General features: G+C 43.1%; 1 protein-coding gene across 2 annotated transcripts; it reads left to right on the top strand.

Annotated features, from left to right (window-relative positions):
- The first annotated feature begins 228 nt into the window (after positions 1 to 228).
- On the top strand, positions 229 to 24,028 carry aldh5a1 (aldehyde dehydrogenase 5 family member A1). Of its 2 annotated transcripts, XM_033013530.1 has the most exons (10): positions 230 to 684; positions 2,786 to 2,869; positions 8,052 to 8,222; positions 9,847 to 9,963; positions 11,845 to 11,988; positions 14,870 to 15,013; positions 16,557 to 16,715; positions 18,006 to 18,175; positions 21,303 to 21,361; positions 22,263 to 24,028. In XM_033013530.1, the coding sequence occupies exons 1-10, from the start codon at positions 358 to 360 to the stop codon at positions 22,466 to 22,468; spliced, it is 1,581 nt and encodes a 526-aa protein (XP_032869421.1). In that variant the 5' UTR covers positions 230 to 357; the 3' UTR covers positions 22,469 to 24,028. The 2 variants fall into 2 exon arrangements, with proteins under 2 accessions (XP_032869429.1, XP_032869421.1); XM_033013538.1 differs by lacking the exon at positions 9,847 to 9,963 and having other exon boundaries at positions 229 to 684.
- The last annotated feature ends 1,489 nt before the right edge of the window (positions 24,029 to 25,517 follow it).

Below are 25,517 nucleotides of genomic sequence, written 5' to 3'. Positions count from 1 at the left end.
ACGTTCACACAACTCGTTTTCGCCTCATTCTTGGCTGGTTTCCTGGAGTCCCCGCTCCAATATAATACTTACTTACTTTTTATTACAGACTCAAGGTCCAGATAAAAGAGAAGACATTACATAGAATAAATTGAATACAAAAGCACTGTAAATTACTTACTATAATGTAAAGTTTATGATTAGCAAGTTTGCAGATGACAATAAAGTGGGTGGTGTTTGTAGGCAGCGAAGACGGTTGTTGCAGGATCTTGTTGTCACCACCAAAGCTACTCCTCTATAAGCTTTGGTCACCACCCTCTGGTCCCGACTCCGCCTCGGCCTCGGCCTCAGCATCAGCTGTCGCCCAGCTGAGGGAAGATGCTGCGGCGCGGTTGCCCGACTCTGCGAGCGGCTGCCCGGCTCCAGCCCCGGCTCCAGCCCGCGGCCCCGGCCCCGGCCTACTCGAGCCTGGCGGCGGCGGCGGCGGCGGTGGCGGCGGTGGCGGCGGGGTCGCCGTTGCTGCGCTCCCGGGCCTATGTGGGCGGCCGCTGGGTGGAGGCGGAGGGCGCAGCGCGGTTCGCGGTGCAGGAACCGGCCAGCGGGCAGATGCTCGCCCGGGTGGCCGACTGCGGCCCCGAGGATGCCAGGGCGGCCGTGAGGGCGGCGCATCAGGGCCTTCCCGCCTGGAGGGCGGCCACCGGCAAGGTTAGAGAATCCCCCGGGGGCAATGTGGGGGGGTAGGGGGAGGGTAGATGGGCCGAACTGCAGCCGGGCCCTGGGGGTAGAGTGTATGGGGGGTGGAGGGAAGTAGGGGTTAGGGTAGAAGGGGAGGGGGGGTGAGGTCATAGGGATGGGTGGGCAGGGTAGGGGGGGATCAGGCAAGAGGCGTGGGGCAGGTGGTGGTTGGGGTAGAATAGGGTGGGGGCAAGGGGCCAGGGGGTAGGGAGGCGGGAAGGGTTGGGGGTAAGGGGCAAGGAGCTAGGGAAGAGTGCGGGAGGGATGGAGGGTAGGGCGGGCTAGGGGTGAGGGGTTAAAGGGGCGGTGGGGGGGTAGATTGGGGGGGACGCACCGCGGCCGAGTCCGAGGAAGTGGACACGGCAGAGGTCTAGGCTAGGTGGGACGGGGATCAGAAGGAGCTGCGAGGAGGCGTTTGGGCGGGAGGAGGACTAGGGGTCGGAGGGGTTTGAGTGCCTTGGGATCAAGTGATCCTGAGGGGAGTGGACTTTCAGGATGTCTAGGGATGGCGGTTCAGGGTATCTGGGGGGAGGAGGAGCAGGGTCTGGTGGAGGGTGCTCTGGGGTTGTTGGGTTCATGTGGTGTCTTGGTGCCAAGAGGAGCTCTTGGTATTCCAGGGGAAGAGAAGGATCTCTGGGTCAGATGGAGGAGGGTTTAGGCGCTGTCGTCTCAGGTGACGATTCGGTTTGGGGTGCGGAGTGTCTCAGTGCCAAGGGGTGATCATTCTGGGTATCTTGGTGTCAGCATTATGCCCCTGTCCCACTTAGGAAACCTAAACAGAAACCTCTGGAGACTTTGTGCCCCACCCAAGGTTTCCGTGCGGTTCCCGGAGGTTTTTGTCAGTCTCCCTACCTGCTTCCACTACCTGCAACCACCTGCAACCTCCAGAGCAAAGTCTCCAGAGGTTTCCGTTCAGGTTTCCTAAGTGGGACAGGGGCATAAGTGGGACAGGGACATTAGACCACCTTTGATCGGACATTACTGGCTTTACCTTGCACTAAAGGTTATTGCCTTATCATGTATCAAAACACTGTAAATGGCAAATTTTTAATCCTGCATTGTCTTTCTGCTGACCCGTTAGCACACAACAAAAGCTTTTTACTGTACCTCGGTATACGCGACAATAAACTAAACTGAAACTGCAGGAAGGAGCTACAGTTGCTGGCGAAGATAGGCACAAATTGCTGGAGCAACTTAGCGGGTCAGGCAGCATCTATGGATAGAAGGAATGGGTGATGTTTCAGGTCGAGACCCTTCTTCCGTCCTACATTTTCATTACACGTCCATCTCCCATGAAAATAAAGAAGAACTAGAATCTCTATGGCGACATAGTTTGCATTTGCAATTCCTTGTGTCTGCAATAGACTGTAATTTAAACTAGTCACAGTCATATAGATAGACTACAATCCTTTTTTGACAAAGGAAGGGCTTGTAATGTTAGTCCAACGAAAGGCAAACTGGTCTTTTGCCGAATTTTGAACATCGCCCGGTCTAGCGTATAAAATCATGAGAGGCGTAGATGCCCAGAGTGGGTGAATCGAGGACCAGAGGATGGGTTTAAGGTAAAGAGGAAAAGATTTAATAGGAATCTGAGGGGTAACTTTTTCACACAAAGGGTGGTGGGTGAATGGAACAAGCTGCCAGAGAAGGTAGTTGAGGCAGGGACTATCCCAACATTTAAGAAACAGACAGGTACATGGACAAGGTTTAGAGGGATGTGGACCAAACACAGGCCGTTGGGATTAGTGTAGCTGGCATGGGCAAGCTGGGCTGAACAGCCTGTTTCCACACTGTATCACTCTATAACTCTACTGACTCCAAGCAGTTGTGAAGTCGCTCATCCAACTGCCCTGACTAACTCTGTGCACTCCTCACCACTGGAGTTGCACTCTTCAGTCACTGCCTGTGTTGGCCAGTTGTCCGCCTTGGCAGACCATCAACTCTTTGGTTGTTCCAAAATGATTACATTTCATAGACAGAATTGACCACAGGATTAAACCATGTTTATTTTCCCTAAAGTCAAGTCTGTACTCATTTCAGTTAATTTGTTTTTTTAAATCTTTGTTTTCAGGAGCGAAGCAATCTATTAAGAAAATGGTACGACTTAATGATAAAAAACAAAGACGAGCTTGCAAAATTAATTACTGCAGAAAATGTGAGTAACCAAAAATGAATTATATTATAATACGCTCCTCGGAGTTTGATTCCTTAGGAGTTATATTAAAAAGTAATGAATATTAAATACTTCTGTGACTAAAATAAAAGCTTTCAAATGCTAAAACAATAGCACCCCAGGTCTTTTATACAGCAAGTCATATTTGAATAATGGTACGGTATCAGAGGAAGAAAATGGCCGGGATTGGCCACTTGTGCTATACTGTTTTGAATTGTTCCATTATTCAATGTTTATTGTGATATTCAATAATCCTGGGTTTTTGAACTATTTTATCTGAAAATGGTTTTATATAGTTGTATGGCACAGAAACAGGCTCTTAGGTCCACTGAGCCTGTGCCAAACCTCATGCCTATCGATACTAATTCCACTCGCCCACGTTAATTCCATATCACTACACCCTTAGTCAAAAATGTGCCAAGATGCCTGCAAGATGTTGTTATTGCTCCTACCTCCTCTGGCAGTACATTCCAGGTAGATAGATAGATAGATATAATTTATTGCCACACAGCCAGGCTGGTGGAAATTTGGGTTGTCTGCAGCGATACAATAATAAAGAACACACAACCACAATAAAACTGTAACACAAACATCCACCACAGCATTCATCACTGTGGTGGAAGGCACAAAATTTGGCCAGTCCTCCTCCATTTCCCCCCCGTGGTCAGGACCAGAGTCCAGAGTCAGTCCAGGATCGGCTCTTCCTCACCGGAGACCGCGGCTTTAAGATGGTGTAGGCCGCAGGCCGGCGGTCGAGATTTAAAGTCCCCGCCGCAGCCAGAAGCACCGTAGACTGCAGGGCCGGCGGTCGAAGCTCCCTTCCAGGGGTGATGGTAAGTCCATGCCGGACCCGCGTTAGAAGTTGACCGCGGGCCGGCAGTGATGGCTTCTTCTTCCCCCGGGTCCCCAACGTGAGATCCCGGTCTGTAGACGCCAGAGCAGCGCCCCTTTACATATTCCTATTCCAAGTGTACTCCACATTTTCCAAAACCTTTCATTTTTCTTAATCTTTTGTAGAGAACTTTATCTAATTTCTCTTTTTAGATACATTCTGTAGAAACGTCCTGATTCAACTTGCTAGAGACAGCAGAAACAAATTCAATGCAATAGACCACGAAAAACTCAGCACAAATCTATTTGAAAAATATTATAGTTGCTGTTTGTGAGTCATTTTAACTTTCAAGCACGCTGCCTTTCTATGTTATTATTTCTCTACTGTGTGTACAAATATCTGTTGCTGTTCAGTGTTCAATTTATTTTATTGGTATAGACAACAGGTGCAGGAGTAGGCCATTCGGCCCTTCAAGCCAGCACCGCCATTCACTGTGATCATGGCTGATCATCCGCAATCAGTACCCCGTTCCTGCCTTCTCCCCATACCCCTTGACTCCACTATCTTTAAGAGCTCTATCTAACTCTCTCTTGAAAGCATCCAAAGAATCGGCCTCCACTGCCTTCTGAGGCAGATAAATCCACAGATTCACAACTCTCTGGGTGAAAAAGTTTTTCCTCATCTCTATTCTAAATGGCCTACCCCTTATTCTTAAACTGTGGCCCCTGGTTCTGGACTCCCCCAACATCGGGAACATGTTTCCTGCCTCTAGTGTGTCCAATCCCTTAATAATCTTATATGTTTCAATAAGATTCCCTCTCATCCTTCTAAATTCCAGTGTATACAAGCCCAGTCGCTCCATTCTTTCAACATATGACAGTCCCGCCATCCCGGGAATTAACCTCGTGAACCTACGCTGCACTCCCTCAAAAGCAAGAATGTCCTTCCTCAAATTTGGAGACCAAAATTGCACACAATACTCCAGGTGTGGTCTCACCAGGGCCCTGTACAACTGCAGAAGAACCCCTTTGCTCCTATACTCAACTCCTCTTGTTATGAAGGCCAACATGCCATTGGCTTTCTTCACTGCCTGCTGTACCTGCATGCTTACTTTCAGTGACTGATGTACAAGGCCACCCAGATCTCGTTGTACATCCCCTTTTCCTGACATAATCTAATTGGAATTGAATTTAGGATTTATTCTTTTGTAAAATGGTGCAGTTGAATACGATCATTGTTTAAAAATGTGAATAAGAAAGAGTGGATTGACTTTGTGTGTTTTTAAAAGGAATGGATATATTAGCACTCTGTATTTGGATAAGAAATAAAACAATTTAACCAAAAAATAACACATTTTGTTCTTGATTGTGTGGTGACCTCGGTTTCTGTCCATAGATAACATGCATTACATCTGTGCGTTATCTCCATGATGAATGAGTGATTGTCATTATGCCCGAGTCCACGCCGACCAGCAATCCACGCACACTTATCCATCCTACACACACTAGGGACATTATTACATTTATACCAAGCCAATAAACCTACAAACCTGTACATCTTTGGAGTGTGGGAGGAGGCCGGAGATCCCGGGGAAAACACACACATGTCACGGGGAGAACGTAGAAACTCCGTACAGGCTGCACCTGTAGTTAGGATCAAGCCCGGGTCTCTGGCACGGTAGACAGCAACTCTACCCCTGTGCCACCGTGCCGCCCCTACTAGACATAAGTCTTTAAGATATACAGCGTTTAGCATAATGTATAGAGCTTTACATATATTAAAACTTAAAGGTAGATCGTTAAATTCAGTAGTGATAAATAAAATTGAAATAAGCAAAGACAATTTGCCTTCCTCTTTCAACGTGCATTATGTGTTAGGAAGGTGAATATTTGCACTCCTATCACTAAACAGGCTGGGTTAATTCAGTGTTTTGAGATTGATTTTGAATTGAACATGGAGTTTTGAAGAATATTCTGAAATTATAATAAGATTAGAAACATTTTGTTTCATATATTTTTGAAAATTACCAAAACATAAATAAAACTGCATTAGCACCAGATGCATTAGAAAAAAATGTCAAATCTTTGTTCATAGAAACATGGAAAATAGATGCAGGAGTAGGCCATTTGGCCCTTCAAGCCAGTATTGCCATTCAATATGATCATGGATGATCATCCAAAATCAGTACCCCGCTCCTGCTTCCTCCCCATATCCCTTGATCCTGTGAGCTTGAAGAGCTATATCTAACTCCCTCTTGAAAACATCCAGTGAATTGGCATCCACTGCCTTCTGTGGCAGAGAATTCCACAGATTCACAACTCTCTGGGTGAAAAGGTTTTTCCTCATCTCAGTCCTAAATGGCCTACTACTTATTCTTAAACTATGACCCTTGGTTCTGGACTCCCCCAACACGGGAAAAATTTTCCTGCATCTAGCCTTTCCAATCGCTTAAGAATTGTATTTGTTTCTATCAGATACCCTCTCATCCTTTTAAATTCCAGTGTATATAAGCCTAGTCAATCCATTCTTTCATCATATGTAAATCCCGCCATCCCGGGAATTAACCTGATGAACCTTACAAAATTCTTAAGGGGTTGGACAGGCTAGATGCAGGAAGATTGTTCCCGATGTTGGGGAAGTCCAGAACAAGGGGTCACAGTTTAAGGATAAGGGGGAAATCTTTTAGGACCGATATGAGAAAAACATTTTTCACACAGAAGAGTGGTGAATCTCTGGAATTCTCTGCCACAGAAGGTAGTTGAGGCCAGTTCATTGGCTATATTTAAGAGGGAGTTAGATGTGGCCCTTGTGGCTAAAGGGTTCAGGGGGTATGGAGAGAAGGCAGGTACAGGATACTGAGTTGGATGATCAGCCATGATCATATTGAATGGCGGTGCAGGCTCGAAGGGCCGAATGGCCTACTCCTGCACCTATTTTCTATGTTTCTATGTCTAACCTACCTATGCAGTATTCTATGACTGTGTGCTAGATTAAGTTTGCAAGATGTAAATGCTCAGCATTTGTCATGCTCAGATGAGGTCACACTTGGATTGACGTTTTAAAGTTTAATTATTATTAACTGAACCCATGCTCAGTTAATTTGTTATTTGATCATGGAGCGGTGCAGATTTGAATTGGTGAGGATCAATTTGTAGCCTAAAAATACAGAAAAAGGCATAGCTCTTTGATGTTGAGATTAAAGAGATGCTTGTACCTTCAGTCCGCAAAGTGTAGCATTTACGTCAAATGTACATTTGGTTAGACCTCCATAATTGGATTCACCTTTTCTACCAGAATTCTACAGTATACATTGGGAATACATACGTTTCAGAAACTAGCAAACTGTGTAAATCTCAAAAGAGACTCTGAACTAATACAACTACCAGAAGAATTTATTTAATGATGTCTGCCTTGAGACATGCCAGCCTGGTTCAAAGAGGGAGGGAAGGGTGGAAAGAAGGGAGGACAGGTAAAGTTAGTAATGTCAAAATGCCAACAGACTAATTGGCATCCACTTCATGGAGTGTCTGCTCCAGACTGCAGGAGTACGTGCTGAGGGACGCACTGACACTTGGTGCAGCCAACACCAAGGCTCTGTGGGGGATGACCACTGTCTAGGGTCATCCTGCTGCTGGGGACTGGGGGGCCAGGGTGTGGTGGAGAACTAAGGAAGAGATATCACCCCAGGGGACCACATGAGTGGCAAGGGTGCCGGATATAATAATAGTTTTTGGGAACACTACCAAATATAATGCTAACAAATGTAGCTATAGCCGTGGAGAATGTCAGAGGAACTTTGCACAGTTCTTTTTGTACATAGTTTTTTTTATCCTGAATAAAGTTTTATTTTGGTTTTTTTAATGTAGTGTCAGCAGGAAACAGTGTGAAATTAATCCCTCCTGACAGTCAACTCTTTTTCCCTCATGGAATTGAAGTCTACATTTCAAGTCCAAATAATTTAGAATGCAAAACCCAAATTACTTACCGTCAATAAAATTATGTTGTATTTGCACAAAGATATTGATTTAAATAATTTATAAAATATATTGTCTTAAGTATTGATGTGTCATTCTTAATATTATACATTTAGAGTAGTGTATTTTCAATTTCAATTGATTTTATGTTAATATAAGATCCCTGGAACAGCTTATAATGGTGCTTGGCAACTGAACTCATAACCTGACGATGTTTCAAACCAATCTAATCACCACACTGCCTCTTAGCATACATGGCATTGGGACCTGCAGATGTCCTGAAATATGAACGCCAATGCTTTTATTTTATTTACATCTCTTCAGTAGTAACACTAACTTAGTAAATGATCCAATTCAGGGGAAACCACTCAAGGAAGCCTTGGGCGAAACACTATATGCTGCGTCGTTCTTGGAATGGTTTTCAGAAGAAGCTCGTAGGGTTTATGGTGACGTTGTTCCTGCATCTTCGCCAAACCGTAGGATCCTGATTCTGAAACAACCCATCGGAGTAGCGTCTATTATAACTCCCGTAAGTATCATTTTAGGAGTGATGTAGGAGGACTTTACGTGCTTGCATTTCATAATCTGCAGATTTAGAATAAGCATGTTGTAAGAGGTTGCAGTGAGTATTCTGTAAACGTGTTAATCCCCAATCCATTTATGATTCTGAAATGTGCAACGATCAAGAGGCAAGATGACTTGTTCCAAACCACTGGTCCGGTGACCAGTCAATAGTTTGACAAACATTAACAAATAACTTGTATGATGGGAAGTTTAGCACAAAATTATGTGATTTCCCCAAGTGCTTATTTGATACACTGGGGTAAATATCTCCCTGACTGAAAAGGTCTCGTACAAAGGTAACTTAAAAACTTTTTCCCATAAATAGTAGTGGTTATGGCTGTCTTTATTTTTGTCTTTAGCATGATGGGGTGTAACAAGTCACATCCTTTTATGCTAACATCTGTTGTGAAATTACAGATACTTCAGCTCACTTCAATGGTCCAATAGATATTTATTGTTGCATATGCAATTAAACATTACACAGTGATTGATGCCAGCCATGTTTAGCGACATTTTATCGAGTTCAAAGTCCGGATTCCCGCGTGATCATTCCACCGGAGGAGCTCCCGATACCCTCCTTTGCTCAAGACCTGCTCAGAACACAAACTTTCATCTCTCTCTCTCTTTCTCTCTCTCTCTCTCTTCTCCTCACCTGCCATCTTTGTTTCCCGGGAGGCAACCTCCTGCAGCCTACCTTAACCCACCAACTGGCCCTTTCTCTCCAAGCCTGACATCCCAAGCCACTCCATGCATTCCACATCCAACGAGTCTCCAAACGAGTTTGGCCACCCGGCAAAGCCTCTCTGCTGGCTTCGGCTGACGGACAAAATTCCCCCGGCTGCGTTCGGCCTTCTGACACAGCCTCCGGCAGTTCTGCGACAAATGAATTCCGGGCAGGTTTGGCTGTCCGCCGAGCCTTCGAGGCCTTATACATAAACCGGCTTAGGACAATTTGAAGAGTCCAGTGTTCATTCTTGGAGCTATCATCACATGTTATGTAAGTAACAAACCTACAAACATAGGAGCAAGCCCTTTGGCCCACAGAGTCTATGCTGATCATGAAATATATTAACTTCATCTGCCTGTACATAATCCATCCCCTCCATTCCCAGCATATCCATGTGCCTATCTTGAAAGCCTCTTAAACACACTAGTGTCAGACTTAACCACCTCTGGCAGTGCATTACAGGCACCCACCACCTGTGTGTAAAAACAAAAATATTGTCCCACACATCTTTAAACTTTGTCCTTCTCACCTTAAATTCATGCCCCCTAGTTTTTGACAATTCCACCCTGGGTAAGGCTCTGACTGTCTACCCTCTCATAATTGTATGTGCTTCTATCAGGTCACCCCTCAGCCTCCAGTGTTCCAGAGAAAGAGATCCAAGTTTGCCCAACCTCTTCTTTTAGTTAATACCTAATAATCCTGGCAGCATTCAAGAAATGTCACAAATGAATCGAAGATTATGCTGTGTTAGCACAGTGCTTGTAATTTGTATGTCCAACAGTCTAAGGTACATCTCTGTGCGAATGTAATCTTTAACTTCTGTTTGCTCCAAAGCCATTCTACCATGTGGTTTTCTTCACAGTGGAATTTTCCCAGTGCCATGCTGACCAGAAAGGCTGGGGCTGCCTTAGCTGTAGGCTGCACGGTGGTGGTGAAACCTGCTGAAGATACTCCCCTATCTGCATTGGCACTGGCAGAGGTGAGCTGTAGAAATGAAAGAAAGCTCCGAGAAACAAAATTACACTCGTACTTAGGCTTGTTTGTATGTCGTGGAAGATAAGTAACAATACACCTTACAGCTAATCTTCTTTCCACAAAATATCTTCCCATTGCTTGGCTTCTGGGGGAAAAATCTGGGAAACACAAAACAGCTACGACCAATTGAATAGTTCTTTATTTTTTTTAATCAAAAAAATGTATTCAATTATTAAAAATAATATTTACAATACAATAAAACAAAACAACACACCATCATAATACAAAACAAACTAATATACTAAATAAACTACTATACAACTATGTTACAATGCTTGTCATGGATGCATTCGACCCCCCTCGGTGCCCAGCGGTCCAGAATAGTTCTCTCTTGGGTGGGGACGGGGTGGGGGTTAGGTTTGGTTTAGAGATACAGAGCGGAAACAGGCCCTTCAGCCCAGCGAGTCCATGCCGACCAGCGATCCCTGTTAAACTAGCCCACACTATACACTAGGGACAATTTACAATTTTTACCAAAGCCAATTAACCTACAAACCTGTACATCTTTGGAATGTGGGAGGAAACCGGAGCACCCGGACAAAACCCACGTGGTCAAGGGGAGTCCGTACAAACTGTACGGACAGCACCCGTAGTCAGGATCGAACCCGGGTCTCTGACGCTGTATGGCAGCAATTCTACCACTGCGCCACCCTCTACAATGCCTAATTAGTTAAAACATCTAGGCTCCATCACTATGTTGTAGAATAATGGACTCATGCTTTCTATATCAGTTTGTTTACTATGTTCAGCTGGCATCTACCACGTGCCCTGTTGGAAAATTGTGAAGGGTACACTGTCCCTTACTCTCAATTTCTCTGCCACATCTGCTCCCAAGATGATGCTTTCCATTCTAGGACAGCTGAGATGTCCTCTTTCTTTAGTAAAAGTGGTTTCCCTTCTGCTGTCATAGACGCATCCTTAGCCCGTGTCCTCTGTGTTCCGTAGTTCTGATCTCGCTCCCCTTTCCCCAGACTGAACAAGGGTAGAGTTCCCCTGGTCCTTACAAATCCAATACATTATTCTCTGGCATTTCAACGTGATCTCACCACCAGTCAGATCTTCCTATCCCCACCACTTTGGCCTTCCGCAACTCCTTGGATTACTCATCCCTTCCCACCCAAGACACCCCCTCCCCAGGTACTTTCCCCTGTAACCGCAGGAAATATAACATATGTCCTGTTGACATCCTTCTTAAAGCAGGGTGACCAAAACTGAACACAATAATGCAAACGCAGCCTCACCTACATCTTGTACACTGGATGTGGGAGGAAACCAAAGCACGCAGAGGAAACTCGCAGGGGGAACATGCATACTCCACACAGGCAGTGCCTGAGGTCAGGATCGAATCAGGATCTCTGGTCCTGTGGAGCAACAGCTCTACCAGTTACGCCACTGTACTGCCTTCTCTTGAATCTTACTGAAGCCTTGTGGAAAACAGTTATATACACTCTTGTATAAATGAGGGTGCATATCCTCACTTGGTAACGCTATACTGTTCAATAAAACTGTCATTGATCATAAATAAGCTTCCTCATGTTTGCTCTTTGGGCTTCCTCCTCCTTACTATTTTGTAGTTAAATGCAAGTATATTTGCATTTGTATTTATACAAAAAAAAATCAAAGTGTGCACTTAATAAAATTGTGAATAAAATTTACATCCAAATCTTTGTTCGGAGGAGAAAATAAAACTTAGATGTGTCACCTAGTGTAAATGAATGACTTATGAGATATTCAAGCAACATAGCTTTTGTTTTATTTTGTATGAAGTATTAACAACTTTTTTGTTAAATGTTAATGCAGTGTGTTAAAGATAACTGTCTTGCAGCTTGCAGATCAGGCTGGGATTCCTGCAGGGGTTTTCAATGTAATTCCCTCCTCCAAGTCCAACACACCTGCTGTAGGAGAAGTGCTTTGTACCGATCCTCTTGTTGCTGCCATCTCTTTTACTGGGTCTACAACAACTGGAAAGGTGAGTGCTTTGGTGCCTTATGGTCGAGGGACTTCTTCTGATGTGTCTTCTTATGTTGATGGATCAATAAAATGTTATACAGCCTGGGAGTTTTTTGAGGAAAGTTGGAAATGGTCAGTTATGAACCGTACCACGGTTTTTGTATCAGCGTTGGAACGTTTCAAAAATACCCAATTAAAACACTGCAGTTTTTCAATATTTAAGAAGGAACTGCAGATGGTGGAACAATCGAAGGTAGACAAAAATGCTGTAGAAACTCAGCGGGTGAGGCAGCATCTATGAAACGAAGGAATGGGTGACGAGAACGGTCTTGACCCGAAACGTCACCCATTCCTTTGCTCCATAGATGCTGCCTCACCCGCTGAGTTTCTACAGCATTTTTGTCTACCTGCAGTTTTTCAATAAGCCTTTGAACAACATATAAATACATTACATAATGGATGACATGACATTTCCAGAGGACATTGGTTTAAGGTGAAGGAGGAAAGATTTAATAGGAACCTGAGGAGTAACTTTTTCACACAAATGGTGTTAGGTGTATGGAACGAGCTGCCAGAGGAGGTCGTTGAGGCAGGTACAATCGCAACTTTTAAGAAACATTTAGACCGGTGCATGGATAGGACAGGTTTAGAGGGATGTGGACCAATTGTTGGCAGGTGGGACTAGTGTAGATGGGACATGTTGGCCGCTGTGCGCCACATTGGGCCAAAGGACCTGTTTCCAATCTGTAAGACTCTGACTGTACACTGCACTTGTTTTACACCAGTGAAATTAGAGTAGGAAACAGGACATTTGTAGCAATTCATTGGCCTGATCAATATAATGCACCAATCATATGTTACTATTTTAAAGTAACATAACTTTATTGGTGATTGTAGTATTGGATATTGGTGAGGCGGGTTATGTTCAGCAGATGGGTGGACAAAGGGCTGGGAGATAAGGTTAGAAGATGCGCAAAATGTGAAGCCAGGTGAAGGGAAATAGGTTCAAGGAGGTAGGGGAGGAGAAAGAGTTGGATAGTGGAATAAATGGATGCACATCCAGGTGGGGCACACAAAAGAGGGGAGGAGAAAAGGGGGTGGGTTGCTGGTAGGTTACCTAAAACTGGAAAAATTCAGTGTTCATACCATTGGGCTGTAACCTAAAATTGGAGAGTTCCAAATGAAAGCATTGTGTAGCTTACAACACAATGAATTCAAACATTGGATTCTCCAATTTTAGGGTTTGCAGTTGGGTAGCTTGTGAGGTCATAAGGTCATAAGCGATAGGAGTAGAACTAGGCTGCCATTCAATCATGGCTGATCTTTCTCTCCGAACCCTATTCTCCTGCCTTCTCCCCATAACCTCTGACACCTGTACTAATCAAGAATCTATCTATCTCTGACTTTAAAATATCCACTGACGGCCTCCACAGCCTTCTGTAGCAAATAATTCCACAGATTCACCACCCTCTGACTAAAGACATTTCTCCTCGTCTCCTTCCTAAAAGAACATCCTTTGATTCTGAGGCTATGACTATGAACCAAGCCTTTCACTATTCTGTATGTTTCAATGCGGTCCACCCTCATTCTTCTAAACTCCAGTGAGTACAGGCCCATTGCCGACAAACGCTCATCATAGGTTAACCTACTCATTCCTGGGATCATTCTTGTAAACCTCTGGACCCGCTCAAGGGCAGCGCCCAGAATTGCTCACAATATTCCAAATGCGGCCTTACCAGCACCTTAAAGAGCCTCAGCATTACATCCCTGTTTTTAGACTACATCCCCCTCAACAGTATCTACCTATCATTTGCATGGTTTTGTCCTCCCCTCCACCACTGCAAAAATAAAATCAGTGTGATGAAGGGTCACGACCCGTAACATCACCTATCCTTATTCTCCACAGTTGCTGTCTGATCTGCCGAGTTACTTCAGCACTTTGTGTCTTTTTCTGGGGGTGAAAAGGTTCTGACTTGACCTACCTATGTCTCTCTTAATTTTATACACTTCTTTATCGGGTCTCCCCTCGGCAGCTGATGGTCCGGAAGAAACAATTTAAGTTTGTCCTCTCCTTATCATTAATACGCCCTAATCCTGGCATCGTTTGGGTAAATTTATTTGGCATCCTTTCCAAAGCCTCCACATTCTCCCTGTAATGGGGCGACCAGAACAGTGCGCAGTCCTCTAAATGCAGACTTACCAAAGTCCTACAAACCTGCACTGTGGCGTCCTGACTCTTGCACTCGGCCTACTCAACCTCTCCCTATAGCTCAAACCTTCTAGTCCTGGCAACATCATTCCTTGCAGCGTAGGAGGATGAGGGCTAAGGTAATCTTATACGGGTGCATAAGATTTTGAGAGGAATAGATCGCGTAGATGCACAGTGTCTTGCCCAGAGTAGGTGAATCAAGGACCAGAGGACATAGGTTTACGGTGAAGCGGAAAAGAATAAGGATCTGAGGGGTATCTTTTTCACACAAAGGGTGGTGTGTGTGTGTGTGTGTGTGTGTGGAACAAGCTGCCAGAAGAGGTAGTTGAGGCTGGGACTATCCCAACATTTAAGAAACAGTTAAACAGATATATGGATAGGACAGGTTTGGAGGGATACAGACCAAATGTGGGCAGGTGGGACTAAGCCGGTGTGGGCAAGTTGGGCCGAAAGGCCTGTTTCCACACTGTATCATTCTATGATTCAAAAGTGGTAGAAAACTCAGAACCAGTATTTTGGAAAGATTATGCTTGAGCAATTTTGCATCCAGTTCTGGAAGAGAATTTCTTCCTACTGGTGACAGAATAGATCCAAAATCAAATAAAAAATTGAATATAAGTGAATTTTGGTTAATAATGACCAACTCGGGCTCTGTGACAGATCCTTGACAAGTTATCATTGAACCTTTCAGATCCTGCTCCGCCATGCCTGTGACACTGTGAAGAAAGCTTCTATGGAGCTGGGAGGGCTGGCTCCCTTCATTGTTTTTGACAGTGCTGACTTGGATCAAGCTGTAGTTGGTGCCATGGCTTCCAAGTTCCGAAACTCTGGACAGGTGAGCAACGGGATGTAAAGCACAGAAACCTGGCATTAACGCTGGAAGGAGTGAACCAGCCACAAACCACTCTGCAGCCTGCATGGTCCAGCATCTCCTACCCCATTTGTTAATGTCTGCCGTTCCCACGTTGAGCCTCAGTTACCTCAGAAACCATGGAGGGTGGATTTGATGGCGACAGCTGCAACGGGCCTTCAGCTGGGACTTTGAAATGGTGCAAAACCTGGCGACTCGTGCATATGGACTCAGTGAGCTGTTTCTATGCATTCATAACTTAATCGGGGATTTAACTTGTGTATCGCAATAACCTTAATAATAAGGATGGCACATTGGCGCAACGGTAGAGATGCTTCCTTACTGCACAAGAGACCCGGGTTCGATCCTGACAAATTGTGGTGTCTGTACGGAATTTGTACATTCCCCCCGTGACCTGCCTGGGGTTTGTCTGGGACGTACAGGTTTGTAGGTTAATTGGCTTGGTAAAATTGTAAATTATCCCCAGTGTGTGGAATAGTGTTCGTATGGTCCCTGCGGACTCAGTGGGCCGAAGGGCCTATTTCCGCGCTGTATCTCTAAACTAAACTAAATCTTACTGATCTGTGTGCAAAAAATAATAGTTTCACTGTACCTTGGTATAAACGATAATAAAGAACCATTAAACCATTGGAAGTAAAGCATTCTTTAAATCTAAGATGCATTTTAAGGTAAAGCTATATAAACAAATGCAAGAAATAGGACTGAGGACTACGCTAATAAATTTCAATGAAGTTGGGGGGAAAAACAGCCTTTGTGGAAAATAGACTGATGCATCTGTGTTGTAAATGTGATAAGATTTAGACTTTCTGGCAGTCACCCCTTGTTTTTAATTGCCAGAACATAATATAATAGATAATGAGCACTGAAAATGTAGAAACTGAACTGCAGCTGCTGGTTTATATTAAAACATGACCCAAAATATTGGAGAAGTCAGAGGCAGGGTCCCGACCCCAAACATCACCTATCTATGTCCTCCAAGGATGCTGCCTGAACAGATGAGTTATTCCAGCACTTTGTGCCATTTTTTTTGTAAGCCAGCATCTGCAGTTCCTTTTTTCTACACAACTTCCATGGCCTTGCCCTCGCCAACGGCTATTTGTAATGAGCATTGAACCACTTCAGTTGGAGCCACGCAGGTCATGGGGAGAATGTACAAATTCTGTACAGACATCATGCGTAGTCAGGATCGAACACGGGTCTCTGATGCAGTAAGGAAGCAACTCTACCACTGCGCCAATGTGCAGCCCTTATTATTAAGATTATTGCCATACATCAGTACAATCCCAGATTAAGTTATGAATCCGTAGAAAAAGTTCGCTAAATCCATATGCAGGAGTCCCCAGGTTTTTCACCATTTTCAAAGTCTCAGCTAACTGAGGTTTTGTTTTTTTTTTTTTCAATAACTTGTCTAGTCTACTTTAGCATCATTCATTGCTGTCTGATATCTGATATGTGTAATGTGTTCATCAAGTATTTATGTTTTGCTGTTTTCAAATCCCGAATGTAGACTTGTGTGTGTGCAAATCGGTTCCTGGTGCAGGAGGGAATCCACGATGCTTTTGTGGAGAAGTTGGTCAAGGCAATGCACAGTGAGTTGCGCGTTGGAAGTGGATTTGATGAACAGACCACACAGGGACCTCTAATCAATGAAAGAGCAGTGGAAAAGGTAACTCATAACATGCTTTCAAATATGGCGTCATTCATAACATGCTTTCAAATGGAAAAAAAATGTAAAGCTTCTCAATCTCTGAAAAATTGGCAAAATACTTTTTTAATTTATTATTTTAACGGAAACTCCGATCAAAATGAGCAACTAAGGCATAAGGTACCATTCCTAAATTAAGCAACAACAAATTGTGTATTAAAGTGCATTTAATATAATAAAATGCCTGCTGATAGTTCAGGAGAACATGTTAAAATGAGGTTTGGTCTAGAGTCAGAGAAGCAGGAGGAAACACAGACAGCCAAATGTTTGGTTAAACGCATTGCTTGAAAGAAGTATCAGAGAATAGGAGTTTACAATCGGGAAAGGTAAAGCATTTTAGTGACCGAGGAAGGGGTGTAAAGGGAATCCAGCATTAATCTCTAAGGAACTTCTTATCGAGTCCACACCACAAGATTAGAAATTGTTCAGCCAGAGCAGGGGAAACTGAACGCTCTTTCCCTGACTCCTCTAAGGAACTGAAACCCATCATCTACCTCTTTACACCCATCCCCAACCCCACAATGTTGAGCAGGAAATAAACAAAACTATAGTTGTGAAATACAAATCTAAGAGTCATAGAGCTGTGAGAAGTGACAATAGCAACAAAAAACAAGACCATGGCGAAAGTTAAATGATTCAACATTTTAAATTTGCGTAATGGGCCTGTCCCACTGTAAGAGCTAATTCAAGAGGTCTCCAAAGTTTCCCCTGATCCCAACTCGGAGAATTACGGTAATAGCCGCTCGTAGGTACTCGGGGCTCTCGTGGACATTTTTCAACATGTTGAAAAATCTTCATGGGTCTTCACGAGCTTACCGTAAAACATTTTTCACACAGAGAGTGGTGAATCTCTGGAACTCTCGGCCACAGAAGGCAGTTGAGGCCAGTTCATTGGCCATATTTAAAAGGGAGTTAGATGTGGCCCTTGTGGCTAAAGGGATCAGGGGGGAAGGAGAGAAGGCAGGTACGGGATACTGAGTTGGATGAACAGCCATGATCATATTGAATGGTGGTACAGGCTCGAAGGCCCGAATGGCCTACTCCTGCACCTATTTTCTATATTACCGTGTTTCCCCGAGTACCTGCCGTTAGTGTTACGAGCCGCTAAGAGACATCCTGAGCTCCGACGTACCCGCTACGTACATTCTACGTGCTTACCACAAGTTTTTTTTTTTAACTCGGGAGAGCTCTTGAATTACCCCGTACAGTGGGACAGGCCCTTAAGCCTCTATCTTACTACTATTGTTTCAGGTGGAGCATCAGATAAGTGATGCAGTGTCTCGTGGTGCCTGCATCGTGACAGGGGGAAAGAGACATAATCTTGGAGCGTCTTTCTTTGAACCAACTCTCCTTTCTAAAGTCACCACAGACATGCTTTGCACACAGGAGGAAACATTTGGACCATTAGTACCTGTTCTCAAGTAAGAAAATATTAATATTTCTATTAAATATTTCTATTACTATTCAGATATTTTTCCTTCAAATCTAATGAAAATTGAAACCTTTCAAAATATTCATTACATGACCTTTTAGGTCAAGACCTTCTGAAGAAGTGTCCCGACCCATACTGCTGCCTATCTATGTCTTCCCGACATGCTACCTAACCCTGCTGAGTTACTCCAGCACTTTGTAAGTGTAGATAGACACAAAATGTTGGAGTAACTCAGCTGGTCAGGCAGCGTTTCATGAGACAAGGAGTAGGTGACATTTCGGGTCAAGACCCCGAAATGTCTCCGGGGACAGTTGGGTCGGAGCACCGCGTCTGGCCCCGCCTCACCCGTCCCGACATAGTACAGCCTATGGAATGCAGCAGCAGCTGTCCGACCTTCGGACCTTCGCTTACCGCCGACATCACCACCCCTCCTTCTCATGGCTGATCATCGGTTCATGAGTTGGATGGGATGCCGGACTTTGCACACGACGTCGCGCTCAATGTCCGGCACCCGGGTCATAAATCCTCAGCTGGCCCGCTGGCCGGGCTTTGTGTGCAGTCCACACCCGGGCCACCTCATCACTCACCCAGCCACGGTCGAGTCGGTCAACGAATTACTGTCGGGAATTTTTCCCTTATTTTGACCATTAGAACCCTTATTTGGGAGTTTGGCAACCCTAAACAGACCATACCCTAGAAACAAATGGGAAGATTAGCCTAAGACTCAATCATCTTGAATTATAGACTGGTGGTTTTTCTTGGCTTGCCTTAGCCTCCATTTTTTTAAATTCTCCTTAGTGTGTGACTGAGCTTCAGCAAGAGGCCATTAGGTGGCACTCGCGTCTTAAAATATGACAACAGTGCTACATAAAGTGAAGTTGGAGTTGCCTGGAAATTAATTCTCAATTCAATTCTATACCAAATGAAGACTCTAGAAACTCAGCCCGGCTCGTTTACAGATTCTAAATTAATTTAGCAAGTTTCAAAATTGGGATTGAAATAAATTAATGTGATTGGAGCAGAATTAGGCCATTCGGCCCATCAAAATAACACTGCCATTCAAAAATGTTTGATCTATCTTTCCTGCTTAACCCCAGACGCCTGCCTTCTCCCCATAACCCCTGACACCCGTACTAATGAAATGTGCTAACAAAAATAAAATAATTTGACGATTATGAGGGGAAAAAGGAGGGAAATAGGACTATTGTCAGTAAATGTTTCATAGAGTCACCACAGGCAGGTTAAAAGGCCACTTTCTGAGTTGTGGAAATTATTAAAGTTGTAAATCTAAACTCTAACATGTTCCCTTTATACATCTTTCTGATGCTTTTTGAATTAAGGCAATACGTCTGAAGAAAGGTCTCGACCGGAAATGTCACCCATTCCTTCTCTCCAGAGTTGCTCCCGATCCCGCTGAGTTACTCCAGTTTTTTGTGTCTATGCATGGTATCTTCATGGGATTAAACTGCTTGAAGTAATATTGTAAAAATAAATTCATTTACTGGTACAAAATATCTGTACACTTGGAAATTTAGAATATCTTTTTTTTCAACTACACAATACAAAATTAGTAACTCAATAAATCAAGTTAACAGTAACCAGGTGAATTCTGTGCAGTTCTGGTTGCCCTGCTATGTGCATGATGTCATTAAACTGAAAAGGATGCAGCAAAGATTTGCCAGGACTTGAATGATAAGGAGAGGCTGGATATACTGAGATGGGTTTTTTTCCTGGAGCAGAGGACACTGCCAGGTGCCCTTATAGAGTTATGCAAAATTGTGCTATACATATATAAATGACTTGGACATAAATGTAGATGAGTTGGTTAATACATTTGCAGATGACACTAAGATTGCTATAATTGCAGACTGAGAAAGGCTGTAAAAGTGTACATTTTGTGTGGTGGGAGAGAATGATGTATTCACAATGTGTTTGTTTAAGCAGTAAACAACAGTGTTTATAATGTAGTTGAAATCACTTTAACGATTAGTGATTTTTTTTAAATCCCTGGCATTGCTCCATTGTCTAAGCGTTTTCCTCCTTGTCTGAAGAAGGGTCTCGACTCGAAACGTCCCCCATTCCGCCTGTCCCGCTGAGCTACTCCAGCTTTTTGTGTCTCTTTTGCTCCTTGAAATGCATATCATACACCAGCACTTCAATGTCTCTGAGAACCTTGGCAGTCACTTCTCCCAAGCAGCCTTATTGCGTTTCAGCTGTCTGTTTGCAATGGAAAGTGTGCCGTAAAAGGCTGGTTTCACAATTTGATTGCTGCGCTACAAAGTGGCAGCAGCTGTGATTAATCTTCTACAGATGTGCTGTAGAAAGCATTGTTCGGGATGCAACACAGCTTGGTTTGGGAACAGCTCCATCCAAGACCGTAAGAAATTGCAGCGAATTGTGAGCGCAGCCCAGACTATCACACAAACCAACTTCCACTGACTCCATTTATACCTCGCGCTGCCTCGGCAAGGCCAGCAGCATAATCAAGGATGGGTCACACCCTGGCCACTCCCACTTCTCCCCTCTCCCATCAGGTATAGAAATATGAAAACGCACACCTCCAGATCCAGGGGCAGTTTCGTCCCAGCTGTTATCAGTCAATTGAAACATCCTGCCGCAACTAGAGAACAGTCTTGAGCTACTATCTATCTCATTGGAGACCCTTTAACTATTTTTGATCGAACTTTACTGACTTATCTTGCACTAAACATTATTCCCTTTATCATGGATCTGTACACTGAATGGCTCGATTGTAATCATGTATTGTCTTTCCGCTGACTGGTTAGCACGCAACAAAAGCTTTCACTTCAGTCTGAAGGGTCTCGACCCTAAATGTTACCCATTCCTTCTCTCCAGAGATGCTGCCTGTCCCGCTGAGTTACTCCAGCTTTTTGTGTCTATCTTCGGTTTAAACCAGTATCTGTGGTTCCTTCCTACTCATAAGTGAACCAACTTGGTATCAAAATCATAATCAGACACATTCTCCCTGAAAATGTGAGGGAAGCAGATTACAAGATTGTAAATAAAGAGTGGGCAAGTGTAACTAGTTTCTTAACTTTCAAAACACCACAGGACAAATAGCTTCCTCTTAAGACCCTGTAAATTTTCAACTGCAGGTTTCGAACTGAGGAAGAAGCCATTGCCATCGCGAATGCTGCTAATGTTGGTCTGGCTGGTGAGTACATTCACTAAGGTCTGATATTCACTGTAATTGAAAACCATGCCAAAAAACTATGAAAACTAATAAAATTTAAAACCAAGAGAAAAAGCTGCATACTTACAATTCCAACAATAAAATGTTTGCCAATTGGGAGGAGTAGATCGGGTAGACACACAGAATCTCTTGCCCAGAGTCGGGAAATCGAGAAGGTGAGAGGAGCAAAAGATGTAATAGGAACCTGAGGGGTGACATTTTCCACAAAGGGTGGTGGGTGTATGGAACGAGCTGCCAGAGGAGGTAGTTGAGGCAGGTACTATCGCAACATTTAAGAAACATTTAGACAGGTACATGGAAAGGACAGGTTTGGAGGGTTATGGGCCAAATGCAGGCAGGAGGGACTATCAAAATCATGATCAGACACATTCTCCCTGAAAATGTGAGTAGAGCAGATTCTTTTACAGGATTATAGGGAAAGAGTGGGCAAGTGTAACTAGTTGAGTCTGAAGAAGGGTTTCGGCCCGAAACATTGCCTATTTCCTTCGCTCCATAGATGCTGCTGCACCCGCTGAGTTTCTCCAGCATTTTTGTGTACCTTTGATTTTCCAGCATCTGCAGTTCCTTCTTAAACACAAGTATAACTAGTTTCTTTGTTCTCAAAACACCACATGACAAATGGCTAGTATAGATGGGACATGTTGGCAAATTGGGCTGAAGGGTCTATTTCCATGCTGTGAGACTCTATGATTCTAATTACCAGCATGTTTAGTAGATCTGATGGGTTAACTGGTTTTGATTTGTATTACTGAAATCCTGAGCTAAAAGCAGTGACAGTGTAGGATTTAATAGAAATTAGTTTCTCAAACATTTTTTTTCTCTCTGCTTTTCAAAGATTTTCATTGTTCTGCTTGTCTTCCAGGTTATTTTTACTCTGGGAACATTGCTCAGATTTGGAGAGTGGCTGAACAGCTGGAAGTTGGCATAGTCGGTATTAATGAAGGGCTGTTGTCCACCCCTGAGGCACCATTTGGTGGAGTTAAACAATCTGGACTTGGGAGAGAAGGCTCCAAATATGGGGTTGATGATTTCTTGGAAATCAAGTATGTGTGTTTTGGTGGTTTATAAAGTTAAGCATTTGGAGAAATGTGAACGGCGTGTCAATCAGTTAATTTACTCAAACCTTACTACAGAAAATCCATCCATTGTCCATAACACACTAGATTTATCAAACATGGCACTTTAGATTTTTAGATCATGTGGATGATTTGTGGGGAACACTTTTGCATCTTAAATGTTTGTAATGTTTGAGTCGTTTAGTAACACTACTGTAATTTATAATAATTGGTTAAATTAGCCATTAACTATTTGTATTGTTTAAGACCCAGTTTTGACATCTGTTCACTTTTACAAAAAAATGTGCAATGTGCTATAATGCTTCTGAATTGTTCAATGAATTCAAAATTCTTAGCTGCCAAATAGCTAAATGTTTTAAAAGAATGGTCATTGTTACTTTATTGTTAAGTTGAATTAACTGCAAATTAACTTTCTTATGAAAGCTCTAGTCATTGACCTTATTAAATTATGGTTGTATTTAAAACATTGAAGGGATTTTTGTCATTTGGCTGTACTGTTTTAATATTTAATGTAAATAGCGTACTTTGTGCAAACATAAATCTGATTTTAGAACAGTAACTTTCTAGGGACATGATGAACGCTGGAATGCAGATCTCACAGTCTAGAAAGGTGGCCCACTACTGGATTAAACAGAAAACAGTAGAGTAAAGGATAAAGAAACACCACTTTCTTGGCTGTGTTTGTTTCAGCAACTCGATGTATTGTGTATGGCCATGATTTGGCAATAGGTGCTTTGTATTGATTTTGAGTTATTCCACAAATTGATGACTTTGCAATGGAAAAACTCTTAAGAGCTAGATTCACAGTTCAACTTTTCTGTGATATCAATCTTTCCTTAAAGTGGCAAACGTTAAAGGGTCTGAAGAAGGGTCTCGACCGAAAACGTCACCTCTTCCTTTACTCCAGAAATGACCCGTTGCGTTACTCCAGCATGTTGTGTCCATTGGAATAGTTATGTATGTAGTCCTTTCAAAGTAGCAGAAAAATATTACCATGACACACGAGTTATGTCTGAAGAACTTGTCAATTTATTCGCAGCTGTTTGTGCAGAAGCAAAAACAGGTCAGGTTTGAGACCAACATGTTAATATTCACTGTAAATTACATTATTTTCTTCATCACATTACATTGAGGGTGGACATTTATGTTCTGGAATCCTTTAATTGATGCTTACTACCATTGATCCAGGCTATCTGCTGGAAATGAAGGACATTTTAAGCATGTTGTGCTAAATTTACCAATGCTACAGACCTCTCCTTGGGATGGAACAGCACAGCACATCACAGGAGGAACAGGCCTTTCAGCCCACAATGTCTGTGTCAAACATGATGCCAAAGTTCAACTAATCTCCTCTGCCTCCATGTGATCTATACTTCTCCATTCTCTGTATATCACTGTGCCTATCCAAAAGCCTCAAGTACCACTATCATTTCTGCCTCCGCTCCAGGCATCCATCCTACATTACAAAAAACATGCCCAACACATCTCCTTCAAACTTTGCCCCTCTCACCTTAGAGCTATACAATCTAATCTTTGACCTATCCATACTGGGGGGAAAAGCTCTGACTTTCTACTGGAAGATAGAGTGATCAATAAGCAATAATGGCAATTATGTTCACCTTGTCTGCAAATTCATTTTGTACTTGCTTATTATTCTTCCAAATCATCAAGGTAACTCATTTCAGTAAATCATTTGGCCTGCCTTCTTTACACTTGCAATTCCAGGCATTAGAGAAAATTTAGACCAAGCAAACAAATATAATTAATGCAAAGCCCATCCATATTCTTTCATGTAGTAAATGCCAGCAGAAAATAAAATTATACAATAATACATAGAATACTAACAGGGAAATAAAGGCTTCAGCAAAAGTATTGTAATGGTCATAGAGACAAGGGGAAATGCCCAAATCTGCTAAGAGTATATGTGCCTTCCCAAATGTCTCTTTCAAGTGCAATCAGTAAGTTTCTGTTTCATATATCTGCCTGCTGAGAGTTGCAAGCAGAAATACAAAATGGAAAATGCAGAAAATTGGAGGCAGGCATTTGTCAGCAATCATATAAACCAGTCAATATGCTTCAAAATTTATTATTGTACACTTTTTGTACATTTTATTTAAAGATCCAATGGCACTCTTTGAAGAGCGGAGAGTTCCGGTGTCTTCTCCAATATTTGCATCCCATCTCATTTTGAAAAGCTATTAAATCTCATTGTTCTACCCAGATGACAACCCAGACCCTCTAGTTTATAAGATGCATAAAGTATTAAAATTGCCCAGTTGTTAAATATGACAGGAAAGCAGTGTGGTTCTTCCTGGAAGGGCACACTGTGCCTAAACCTTTCATTGCATTTGGAATAGTAACTCATTGGGGAAAATTGTTTTAAACTTGGGGGAGTTTGAGTTTGGGGCTGAGGGGGAAAAATAGATCAGAATGACAGAGCAGACTCGATCGACTGAATGGCCTAATTAGTTTAGAGATACAGCGAGGAACCAGGCCCATCAGCTCACCGAGTCTGCACAGAGTTCACACCGACCAGCAATCCCCGCACATTAATACCATCCTACACACACTGGGGGCAATTTTACATTACACCAAGTCAATTAACCTACAAGACAGCACCCGTAGTCTGGATCGAAGTCGGGTCTCTGGCACTGTGAGCGCTATAAGGCAACAACTCTACCCTTGCACCACCATGCCGCCCTTCAGTTCCTAATTCAGCTCCTATTTCTAAAGGAATTAAAAGTACCTCCAGCCTCAAATTTAACAATTAATTAAAGGATGTTTCCATTTGCACCACTAATTCTTCGTGAAAATTTGACTTTTCGCTTCTGATCTGTATGTTGGTCTGTCCAACTGGTGGCCTGTTCTTTATCACTGGAATTTTGCTTATAGGTTTTTGCACGGCTTATTGTACCGAGAGCCAAATTCCTGTAATGCACCGAGAAGCGCAAATGTAGCACAAAGAATGAGGTGATTTAACTGCATCCATTTCCTTCTAAAATGTAAATTAACCATTTGCCACTCTAATGTTCATCATATTA

The sequence above is a fragment of the Amblyraja radiata genome, chromosome 2, assembly GCF_010909765.2.
Source record: "Amblyraja radiata isolate CabotCenter1 chromosome 2, sAmbRad1.1.pri, whole genome shotgun sequence".
Classification (NCBI taxonomy): Eukaryota; Metazoa; Chordata; class Chondrichthyes; order Rajiformes; family Rajidae; genus Amblyraja; species Amblyraja radiata.
The sequence above is the reverse complement of the archived record's forward strand: the minus strand, read 5'-3'. Positions and strand labels throughout refer to the sequence as shown.